At 49.0% G+C, this 11,813-nt stretch overlaps 1 protein-coding gene across 1 annotated transcript in view; it reads right to left on the reverse strand.

Annotated features, from left to right (window-relative positions):
- Positions 1-4,411: 4,411 nt before the first annotated feature.
- tnfrsf21 (tumor necrosis factor receptor superfamily, member 21) overlaps positions 4,412-11,813 on the reverse strand; it is a gene marked incomplete at both ends in the record, with an annotated part of 34,869 nt that continues 27,467 nt past the window's right edge. Inside the window, 2 exons of the mRNA XM_084446460.1 lie at positions 4,412-4,641; positions 7,584-7,797. Coding sequence (XP_084302586.1) covers positions 4,412-4,641; positions 7,584-7,797 — 444 coding nt within the window. The remainder of the gene's footprint in view (positions 4,642-7,583; positions 7,798-11,813) is intronic.

Consider the following 11,813-nt stretch of genomic DNA (forward strand, 5'->3'; position numbering starts at 1 on the left):
GAGACACATGGTCTTCACCGGTTGCGTCAGGTAGGTGGCCCGGAGAGGGCTACACTGTCCCTGACTGGCTCTGACCTGAGGGGGCGGAGTCTCACCCCCACGCCACTATCCACGCCACGGCCCCACAACTCAGCCCCTGAGTGGGCTAGAGACACATGGTCTTCACCGGTGCGGGCGGGTAGGTGGCCCGGAGAGGGGTACACTGTCCTCGACCAGCTCTGACCTGAGGGGGCGGAGTCTCACCACCATGCCACTGTCCACGCAACAGACCCCACAACTCAGCCCCTGAGTGGGCTAGAGACGCACGGTCTTGGGCTAGAGACGCAGGTGGGTGCATGGAGATTGCCTGGTCCACAGTAGTTCTAGCAGTAGCTGTTACATACAGCTGCAGCAGCTAGCCCACCTCACATTTTCTCCAGGAAATGTACTTTCTAGTTTTTTATGAAGTTACCCGCCCACAGTTGCATTGCAGCAGAACATGGAGGGAGGTCTAGTAGGCTAGAGATGGAATGTGGAGTTGGAACATATATTTATAAAAATATTTGTTCCACAATTTTCATTTATTTTAGAATTGGGAATGTGGAGTCGGAAAATACACTTGTTCAATTTCAATCATTTAGGTTATTTAGAATTGTGGGGGGGGGACCATTTGTGTTTTTCAGAAATTGGGGGGGAATTGAGAAATTGAGAGGATGACGGGGGGAGTGGTTGAAGTCACCAGAGATGGCCATAGAGATGCCACTAGTGTTGTTGTAACAGCATGAATGACGTCACGCATTGATCCCTCATCTGAACGGAAGGTGGCTGCAATGGTGTGGGAAAACTCTGGTGGGAGATAATGTGGACACCGGCTTCTATCTAAGGAACATTTCAGAGAGAGAGGAAAAGTGACAGAGTGAAAAAGAGACAGAGTGAAAGATGGAGAAAGAGAGAGTAACAGAGAAAGAGCCAGAGGCCCAGTCCCAATGTCCACCCTTGCAGACTCACAGACTTAAGGGCACGCTCCCGCGAAGTCCACGAGGGCTTAGGGGTGTCCCAATGTCAAATCGGCAAGTGCATGAGGGCTCTCTGGCAGACATTTTGAGCCCTTTATGGCCCCTTACCGTAAGTCTGCACTTCTGCAGACTTCGCCTAAGGGAATTACCCACAGTTCATATCGTTGTGATGTGAAACACGGGGTTACCTGAAGAACAGCCAATAAACAAGCACGGACAGATCAACCAACCCTAATGTTCATGTTACAAAACAAAATATGTTTTCATGTTTTCAGCTGGACTTGCTTATCTGCACAAGTAGTCTTATGATTATTTTGGTTTCATTATTTTTAAGTATGGGTTATTAACCCCATGGGTTTGTATAATGTGATTTGTGTAAAAAATATGTAGGCTATGGTTATAAATTACATCGATTTCTGTTGCTCTATGATTTCCCAGTTAAAAGCAATATGACATTAATCACCCATTTCGGTGCAATGTTCTTTGAATTGAGATTTCCAACATGAATATGGAAAGAGTTGTGAGGTGCAGGAATGTGTATACATAATATATTATCATTCTTAAGTAAATTATTTTGGATTCATCACAAACAAGAATCACAGGCAGTAATGTAGTTCGCATATCACCACAAAATGAAATGATTTCAACAAGTTGAACAGACATGTTTTGAGGGTAACACAGAGTTCGGATAATGTAAAGGGGATTTGACTCAGCCCAAAATTAATTTACATGAAGGCCTACAATAAAAACATGTAAAATTGAAAATTTGATAAAAAGCCCCACACCCACAATAGTAAGAAATATGTTTTCACGTCAATGTAATGTGATGTCGCAAGTGCTGTCCCATTCCTTTTTATACCAATTCGAGCCCTTGCAGACTCTCGCACTCAACCACTTTACCAGGTGACGTCAATAAGTCTGTGAGGGCTCAGGGCTTGAGGGTTTAGGGGGGACATTGGGACTGGGCCAGAGAGTTTGTGAGAGAGACATTCACTATAGGAACAGTTTAACAGCCCTGTTGGATTAGTGTATACATAACAATGTTGGCCAAGTTCTACTGTCATGCATGAAAGGCGTTGGATGGGTAAATAAATCAGGAAACCTCTTTTCTTTATTGACAGAATAATCTCTTAAGCATTAGATCAACACATTATGGAGCTATGATGAAGGGCTGCTGAGTATAGTGGTCTGTATGGGAGAGAGGACAGACTGAGTATAGTGGTCTGTATGGGAGAGAGGACAGACCGAGTATTAGGTCTGTATGGGAGAGAGGACAGACTGAATATTAGGTCTGTATGGGAGAGAGGACAGACACTGGTGAACTGGATAAGGGGATTTGTCATATCTCTATTGTCTCTGATGTTGCGCAATCCCCCTGTGTCTGGGTGGAGATCAGAACCCTTCATTCCAGACTCATCTCCGTTTGTCTATTACCCCCGCACACAAAAACACACGCATATATACACACTCACACCCACCCACACACTCACTCACACACACTCATACACACAGACGCACGCACGCGCACACACACACACAAATACCAGTCTTGCCAGTGAACACCTCCCCTGGTTTTCTGTGACATATTTGCATGCTCCCGATTTACTAGAATGAGGATGTGAGGAGATGATGATAGATAAGGTGATGATCGATAAGTACTAGAATGAGGAACATGGGAGGTAAGTGAAGGTGATGATTAATAGTGCCTCCATTTTTGTATCATTATTTGAACCATAATGTGACCTGCCTGTTAATATTGTTAGCTGTTTTGTTATCCAAAATGACCAGGTACAACACTAAAACCAACAGCAGATATATCAGCAGTTATAACCCACATAGCACCTATGGAGATGTCTTCTCCATAGACCAAGAATAAATTGATATAATGTATGGAGGCAAGTTAATAGCACTCTCATCATTATGACAAATGTTTGAACTTTTATTGAGTGATTTTAAGAGGTTACATAGTAGTAAACATACTGGTTACATGTGTTACGTTTGGAAACAGCCACCAGATTACAGTACATCCAATCTCAGTCTCACGTCTCACAAACTATACCACACATGCTCACACCTGCATAACTCTCACTGGAGGGAGACAGCCAGTTAGCTCACGTCATCCATATCATTATCATATCAGTCCACCAAATATCCACAGCAGCAGAATCTCCAGAGAGTCCAGGATACTGGGAATACTCCAGAATACTGTTATCCAAGGGCTCCATACCATCCCCTCCAGAAGAAGTGTTTCAAGACTGCTCTATAACCCCCCCCCCTGGCAGAAGGGTTTCAAGTCTAGCACCAGAGTAGCTGGATGTGACCAGCTTCGGTAGAAACACAGCCAGCCAGTCAGTCAGTCCGTCTGTGTGTGAGCTGTCCGGTTGTAGCATGTATGGGTGGAATACTGGTGCCCCCCAGCCAGGGGAGCTCTGCCCCGCAGCCAGAGGAGCTCCGCCCCCAACACCAGAGGAGGTTTTTGGTGGCGCTCGTCTCTTAAAGAGCGTGGACTTAAAGGAACTAAATGGTGTACATTGTTTATTATCTTTTCAATCAAGTACCGCAAGGCGACAGTCAGATTCAAGTAGAGTAATGGAGTAAGCACATCATCCACCCTGGTGGGACCACACAGGGAGACGCATGAAACAAACCTGCAGGGAAATCAATCGACTGAAAAAACAAACTACCAATGATATTCAAATGAAAACTCGGAAAGTAAAAAAACAAAACAACAGCAACATGAAACATTAGATAACAAAAGCATCTGCAAGAAACTTCAGACAGATCACATGATTTTCAAAACAAACATTAGTGCATCTATTATATTACATACAATTCTAGCTGATCAGACATTGTGCATGTGTCGACTGTACGTTTGCATGAAGGACTAATTATAGTTCTTTTTTATAGCAATGACACATCATTAAGAGCTTGTCTGATCCAAGACAAGGCGACAACAAGCTCCACAAATGTGAAGAGAACACTTCATCAAGGCATGGTAAAGCAGCGGTTTAATAGTCAGCGTGGTGGCGTGGCTGTAGCAGCGCTGCTACTGGCCGGTCCAGAGTTCCAGACCAGGGTAGGGGGAGGGTCCTGGGGGAGTGGAGGGGGGAGAGGAAGGAAACATGGCTTTAGGGTCTGGGTGACATACAGTATGAAGAATGGAGAGGAGGGCAAGGGGTATGGGAGAAGAGAAAGAGGGTGGAGACAGGGGAGAGAGAGTCAAGAACTGGGGTTAAGGTGCGTTGGCCTGGGGAGGTGTTGACAGGGCAGAAAGACAGAGGCTGAAGACTCCCTGGCTATAGTGGTAGTAGAGTCCAGCTGTTGGAGGTCAGGGAGAGGGCAGGTACAGCGAAGGTGGTGCCCCTAGGGAGAGATAGCGCAGGGAGAGGAGGTGGGTATAGGAGCTGGCCATCCCCTCATAGCAGGTCAGGCAGGTGGCAGTACACCGAGTCCAACAGGACCTGGCTGGCCTCCTGGCTCTTGACGCCAGCAATCTCAAACAGGCAGTCCAGCTTGTCCTCCGCCATGGGGATCGCTTCAATCATACGCAGCTCCTCCGGGTTCAAGATGTGCAGCATGTCGTCGAAGATCGGCTGCAAGTCGCAGGGGTCCAGCCGCACCTGACGCAGCACTGTGTCTTTCTTCTCTGAAGGAGGACATGAGAGAGGGAGGATAGTTGTTAGGATGATGGGGGATAGACTAACCGGATCATACAGTATAGACCAGAAACTCATTACTGATAATTGAGAAAAAGAATTAGTCCAGTACATGGCTTATCCGTAACAGAGGAAACAACCTAAACCCTCCATAAATTACTAAGAAGATGAACAATAAGTATTGTGTTTTAAAGAAAACTAAAATCTTGAAGGCTGAATATTTGAATATGGTCAAAGCAGAGATGCAGAATATGAATGTGGGTGCAGTACTGTGTTCCACCAGATAGGGGTAGCAAACACAAACACATCCACACTGGAAAGATCTGTTGTATAGCTCGAATAAGAAACATATCACTGACAAGCTCTTCAATACATTTAACATGGAGGTCCAAATCTCTCACTGCAGAGAGACAAAACCTCCAGGTTCTGGGTCGGTGTGTTGGATGGTTGTAGGGTTCTGGGTCGGTGTGTTGGATGGTTGTAGGGTTCTGGGGGGTGGTGTGGTGGTTGTAGGGTTCTGGGTGGTGTGGTGGATGGTTGTAGGGTTCTGGGTGGTGGATGCTTGTAGGGTTCTGGGTGAGTGTGGTGGATGGTTGTAGGGTACTGGGTGGTGGATGGTTGTAGGGTTCTGGATGGTGTGGATGGTTGTAGGGTTCTAGGTGGTGTGGATGGTTGTAGAGTTCTGGGCGATGTGCTGGGTGGTTGTAGGGTTCTGGGTGGTGTGGTGGGTGATTGTAGGGTTCTGGATGGTGTGGATGGTTAAGTACAACGAAAAGAGAGGAAGTATTCTGCCGGAACAGACTTGTAGATCAGACTCAAGATTAATTGAGTACAGCAGCAGACAGGATCCTGGGTCAGTCACAGAGACACAGTGTACTCTGATCGGACAACATAGCATTGAGTTTGTGCCATCTTTATAGTCAGGGTGTGGCCGGATTCTATACATAGTTCAGTCTTACGCCCTTATACATCCATGGCATCAGTGCCTAGTTGGCTTTTACTGTTTGCACCTGGTCTTCTCTTTATTCCTAGATTCTGATCATATATGTCCTGGCACTGGGAATAGCTTAAAGCTACATGAGATAACTCGGCACTTTGGCAGCCCCTCTGGTCGTGATAAAATCGGCACTGCGTTTTAAGAACCACACTTCCCACAATTCCCCACTCACTCGCTGTAATGATGGGAAAAAATGATAACAAACGCTCATGGCGCAGACTGGATTGGAAGATTGTAGCTACTGGAAGGATGGCTTCAATGCAGGTAAATACCGGTATTCTTTCTTGTATGTGCATGTAGATTTTGTTTCGCTGGGCGAAGTGTTTGTTGTCTTCCTGATATTGTGACACGCAAAACGTGTCACTTCCGTTTCCACCACAAGATTTCCTGCCAGTGTAACCAGTACACTGAAATACTAAAATAATATATTCACAGTCTCATGTCACAATTTTTGGGGTCTTGCTAAGGCCAATTCATAAACTAATAGCAAGTAAAAGTGAACATTGAACCAAAAAAAAAGTTATCTCATTGAGCTTTAAGAGCCGGAAAAACTGGACTAGAGTCAGCAGAAAACCTCTTATCAGTGGTGTACTGGGTGGTTCTGGGGTTCTGGGTGGTGTGGTGGATGGTTGTGGGGTTCTGGGTCAGTGTGGTGGATGGTTGTGGGATTCCTGGTGGTGTGGTGGATTGTTGTGGGGTTCTGGGTTGTGTGCTGGGTGGATGTGGGGTTCTGGGTGGTGTGGTGGATGGTTGTGGGGTTCTGGATTATTGTGGTGGATGGTTGTGGGGTTCTGGGTGGATGTGGGGTTCTGGGTGGTGTTGTGGATGGTTGTGGGGTTCTGGATCATTGTGGTGGATGGTTGTGGGGTTCTGGTTGGTGTGGTGGATTGTTGTGGGGTTCAGGGTGGTGTGGTGGATGGTTGTGGGGTTCTGGGTCAGTGTGGTGGATGGTTGTAGGGTTCTGGGTAGTGTGCTGGGTGGATATGGGGTTCTGGGTGGTGTGGTGGATGGTTGTGGGGTTCTGGATCAGTGTGGTGGATGGTTGTGGGGTTCTGGGTGGGGTGTTGGGTGGTTGCAGGGTTCTGGATCAGTGTGGTATAGCTCTGTGTGGGCTGCAGCAGTGTCAGAGTGTGGCTCAGGTTCTGAGGTGTGTTTGATTAGGGCATTACAATAGTGTCATAATTACTGTCATGCCTCCTGGTGTGTCATATGTTCAGTTGGATAGGCTGAGCTGCAAACTGTATGTCAGTGCTGTTTAGCCATGAGTGACCTGACCCGTGGTGTGTGAAATAGCATTGACAGCCCCAGCTAGCTAGCTCTGTGTTAGAAGTGTTTATCAACACAGCCCTAAACTGAGTATTCAGAAGCTCCTGCTGCAACGAGAACTTCTGGGAAAACATGTGGGACCAATGGGAAGACTCTTGGATTTTGTGTGCGGAGGATGATTGGCCTGCGCAGAAAGTGGGCTGTGCGGAGAGGCTGATTTGGCCTCTGATTGGTCACTGACTGCAGCTTTCCACTTTTCAAGTATTGATAATGAGTCCTGCATTCGTGCGAGCTATCGGTAGCATACATATCTGGAACATAGTGCGATTTAGGCTACTTGGACTTTCTTCCACGTCACGGAGTTGGCTACCTACAGTTTTCTTCTTTTCTGGGCTGGATGAGTCATTCAGTTCCGACTATACGCTCCCAATGAAATATATTCTAATGCAGCTGGATTTGAAAGGTAGGCACTGACTCCGCCCCCATGCCCATGTTTTGTGGCCTTTTACTCCAGACTAACACAGCCCCAGCTAACTAGTTCTGCGTTAGAAGTGTTTACCAACACAGACCCAGTTAGCTACGTAGCCTTGCTGGCTGTTGCAGAAGCAGCCCATATTTTCATTCTCATCATTTGATCAATATCATGCGATCATGTCATGTGATCATCACCTTTGGTAATGAAGGATCCGGTCCGGCTGAGGGCGGAGTCTTTGCTGGAGGTGGAGTCACAGCGGAGCAGGGGCTCTGATTCGTCGGGAAAGAAGCCCTTGGTGCGGTCCACTGGCGACTGTTCCACCACCACACCCGGAGAATCCAGAGGCTTGTGGATGGGACTGAGGCTCTGGGTTACATTCACACAGGTCATCAGCTGGTTCAGATCAAACTGCAATGAGAGAGAGGAGGGGAGGGAGAGAAAGAGGAGGAGAGAGAGAGAGAGAGGAGGGGAGAGAGGGAGGAGGAGAGAGAGAGGGGGGAGAGAGAGGAGAGAAGAGAGAGAGGAAGGGATGGGGAGAGAAGAGGGGGAGAGAGGAGGGAGGGTGAGAGAGAGAGAGAAAAGAGAGAGGGGGAGGGGAGAAATAGAGAGAGAGAAAGAAAGAAAGAGGGGAGAGAGAGAGAGAGAGAGAGAGAGAGAGAGAGAACAGTAAGTGAGGGTAAACAATGTCCTGAGTATGCAGAGTTCCATACGGGCCAGGGCTGGCTGTGAACAGACAGAGCACAGTGATCTGCTGTGTGCCAGCAGGTCGGGTGGCACCATGCGGCCAGGCTCCCGGCTCCGGACCACCCACCCCCCTCCTCCTCCTGCGTCAGGCCCGCTTACACAACACACCAACCATGAAAGACATCCTGCAGGCTTATACCCAGACACAGCACTGGAATGTACTGCACCCACGTGGGGGCCCTGGTTGTCACACACACACACGCATGCGCACACACACACACACCCTCTCTGTCATACAACACCACTTATTCTGCTGCATGTGCTGGGGAGGATAGTGAATCACTCTCTCTCTCACTCCCTCTCCTCCTCCTCCTCTCTGTCCCTCTCCTCCTGTCTGTCCCTCTCCTCCTGTCTGTCCCTCTCCTCCTGTCTGTCCCTCTCCTCCTCTCTGTCCCTCTCCTCTTCTCTGTCCCTCTCCTCCTGTCTGTCCCTCTCCTCCTCTCTGTCCCTCTCCTCCTGTTTGTCCCTCTCCTCCTGGCTGTCCCTCTCCTCCTGTCTGTCCCTCTCCTCCTGGCTGTCGCTCTCCTCCTCTCTGTCAATCTCCTCCTCTCTGTCCCTCTCCTCCTGTCTGTCCCTCTCCTCCTGTCTGTCCCTCTCCTCCTGGCTGTCGCTCTCCTCCTCTCTGTCAATCTCCTCCTCTCTGTCCCTCTCCTCCTGTCTGTCCCTCTCCTCCTCTCTGTCCCTCTCCTCCTGGCTGTCCCTCTCCTCCTCTCTGTCCCTCTCCTCCTGTCTGTTCCTCTCCTCCTCTCTGTCCCTCTCCTCCTGTCTGTCCCTCTCCTCCTCTCTGCTTTGGTATGTTAATGAGATGAGGCGGTAGTGACTGGACCGGGTGAGCTCATGAGAACAGTCTGCCAGTCTGTTTTCTTCTTGGTCAGAAGGTCTGCTGTCTGTATGGGTGTGTGTGTGTGTGTGTGTGTGTGTGTGTGTGTGTGTGTGTGTGTGTGTGTGTGTGTGTGTAAGCAAGTGTGTAAGTCAGGCCTGAAGGGTATGTCATACACAGGCAGTGGAAAGACTGGATTACAGTAACGATTTTTCTGATGCTGAAAGGCCAGAAGAGCCCAGCTCAATATGTTGTCAGAAACACAGCAGAGCCCTCATTGGTGCTAGAATCCAATATAACCTACAGTAGACCTAATATAGAACCTACAGTAGGCCTACAATAGAACCTACACTAGACCTAAAATAGAACCTAGTAGACCTAAAATACATTAGGCCTACAATAGAACCTTCAGTAGACCTACAATATAACCTACAGTAAACCTACAATAGAACCTACAGTAGACCTACAATAGAACCTAGTAGACCTACAGTAGACCTACAGTAGACCTACAATAGAGCCTACAGTAGACCTGTAATAGAACCTAGTAGACCTACAATAGAAGCTACAGTAGACCTATAACCTACAGTAGACTTACAATAGAACCCTCACTGGTTCTAGAATCCAGTAAAACCTACAACAGCTCCATAATGACAGTAGGGACAGATGCAATGGAACACCTTCTCAAGCTGAAATCCAACAGGGGTCAATACCGCATTCACACACACGCACACACACACAAACACACTTCTCCTTGTCCTATATCTCCAGTTTGCTAACATCGCTGTATTCTGGGTCAGTGGGATGTGGATGAGTCACATCGCCTACAGTAAGTGATGAGAACACACAACCTTCCAAAACCATGACAGCAGATGTGACCAAACAGATGACACACACATACACACACACACACACACACACACATGCATGCAACTCCCAAGATAAACTTGTTATTTTTACAGTTTAGGGGACAGGAAGTGACAGAGTGAGAGACCCCCGCCAGGGTTTAGCGGATGTACTGTAACAGGAAACACTGTGATGCTTCCAGAAGGTTCTCAGGAAAGAGATCTGTCTGAGTCACTGACTGGAGCTATTAATCTCTCTCTCTCTCTCTCTCTCTCTCTCTCTCTCTCTCCCTCTCTCTCGTGGGTCAGGCCAGTTAAAGGCACAACCTTTTTTGCAGACATTATTTGCTATCTATCTACACCTCCCCCCTCCCCCCCCCACACACACACAGTCCCCCCAGCTATGGAATCACACCCTGTGAATCAGAGAGAGAGAGAGGGGGGGGGGGGGGGGGGTGGCATGGCAGCAGTAGCAGAGGTGCTGGGCCTGTGTGGAACGACCACCTGCGGTTTGTGTAAAAATAACCCCTGTCTTAGTGAATCAACACGACCAGGAAACTCACTCTCCCCCTCCCTCCCTGCCTCCATCTCTCTTCCCTTTTACTCATCTCCCTCCTGCCATCCTTCCTTCCTTCTACCTTCTCTTTTACTCCTCTCCCTCCATCCCTCCTTCTCTTCCTCTTTCCCTCCTCCTCTCCTCCCACTCCAGCTGGTCTGGAGATGCCAGCAGACACACACGGCTCGTTAGTTACTGACACACATGGGGGAGTGTTATCTGAATGACAGCATGGCTTCCCGTCATGCATCAGTAAATACTGAGCCTGACTCCACTCCTGTCTTGTCCTGGCCTAGTCTAGTCTGGCCTAGTCTAGTCTGGCCTGGTCTAATCTGGTTTATCCTGGCCTGGTCTATCCTGGCCTAGTCTAGTCTGGCCTGGTCTAATCTGGTCTATCCTGGCCTAGTCTAGTCTGGCCTGGTCTAATCTGGTCTATCCTGGCCTGGTCTATCCCAGCCTATCCTGGCCTGGTCTATCCTGGCCTGATCTGGTCTATCCTGGCCAGACCTATCCTGGCCAGACCTATCCTGGCCTATCCTGGCCTGGCCTGGTCTATCCTGGCCAGACCTATCCTGGCCAGACCTATCCTGGCCTATCCTGGTCTGGTCTAGTCTGGCCTGGTCTAATCTGGTCTATCCTGGCCTGGTCTATCCCAGCCTGTCCTGGCCTGGCCTGGTTTATCCTGGCCTGGTCTATCCTGGCCATACCTATCCTCGCCTGGTCTAGTCTGGCCTGGTCTAATCTGGTCTATCCTGGCCTGGTCTAGTCTGGCCTGGTCTAATCTGGTCTATCCTGGCCTGGTCTATCCCAGCCTGTCCTGGCCTGGTCTGGTCTATCCTGGCCTGGTCTGGTCTATCCTGGCCAGACCTATCCTGGCCTGGTCTAGTCTGGCCTGGTCTAATCTGGTCTATCCTGGCCTGGTGTAGTCTGGCCTGGTCTAATCTGGTCTATCCTGGCCTGGTCTATCCTGACTGGCCTATCATGGCCTGGTGTAGTCTGCACTTCCCTCACCAGATCATGTACAGTATGGCACACTGCCTCATGCTCTATCAACAGAGATACACGCTACCTGCCCATATCTCATGCTCTATCAACACACTCCCTGCCCATATCGCAGTCATCTGGGGGGTTATTAAGCTGTGATGACAACTGAAATTACACCGGGCAGCGTGTGGCCTAAAAGATCCATATCTGATGGTCACTCTATCTGTCCAGCAGGGCTGGAACAAGCCTTTCACTGTGGGATCTGACCTTGAACGGTCAAGGACGTCGGGGATAACGTGGTATGAATCTGGGACGGGGGAGGAGGGGGTTCGGGGGAAGTGGAGGCTGATGAATGATCCACTGTCCCCTCGGGGTGACCTCTGCCCTCTGGCCCTGACTGGACTGGAGCGATGAGGAGCTGGACGGAGGAGTAGGAGGGAGGGAGGAGAAGGATGGGACCTCCGGGGGTTGAAGCCAG

This window comes from Borostomias antarcticus, assembly GCF_949987555.1.
Source record: "Borostomias antarcticus genome assembly, chromosome: 12".
NCBI lineage: Eukaryota > Metazoa > Chordata > Actinopteri > Stomiiformes > Stomiidae > Borostomias > Borostomias antarcticus.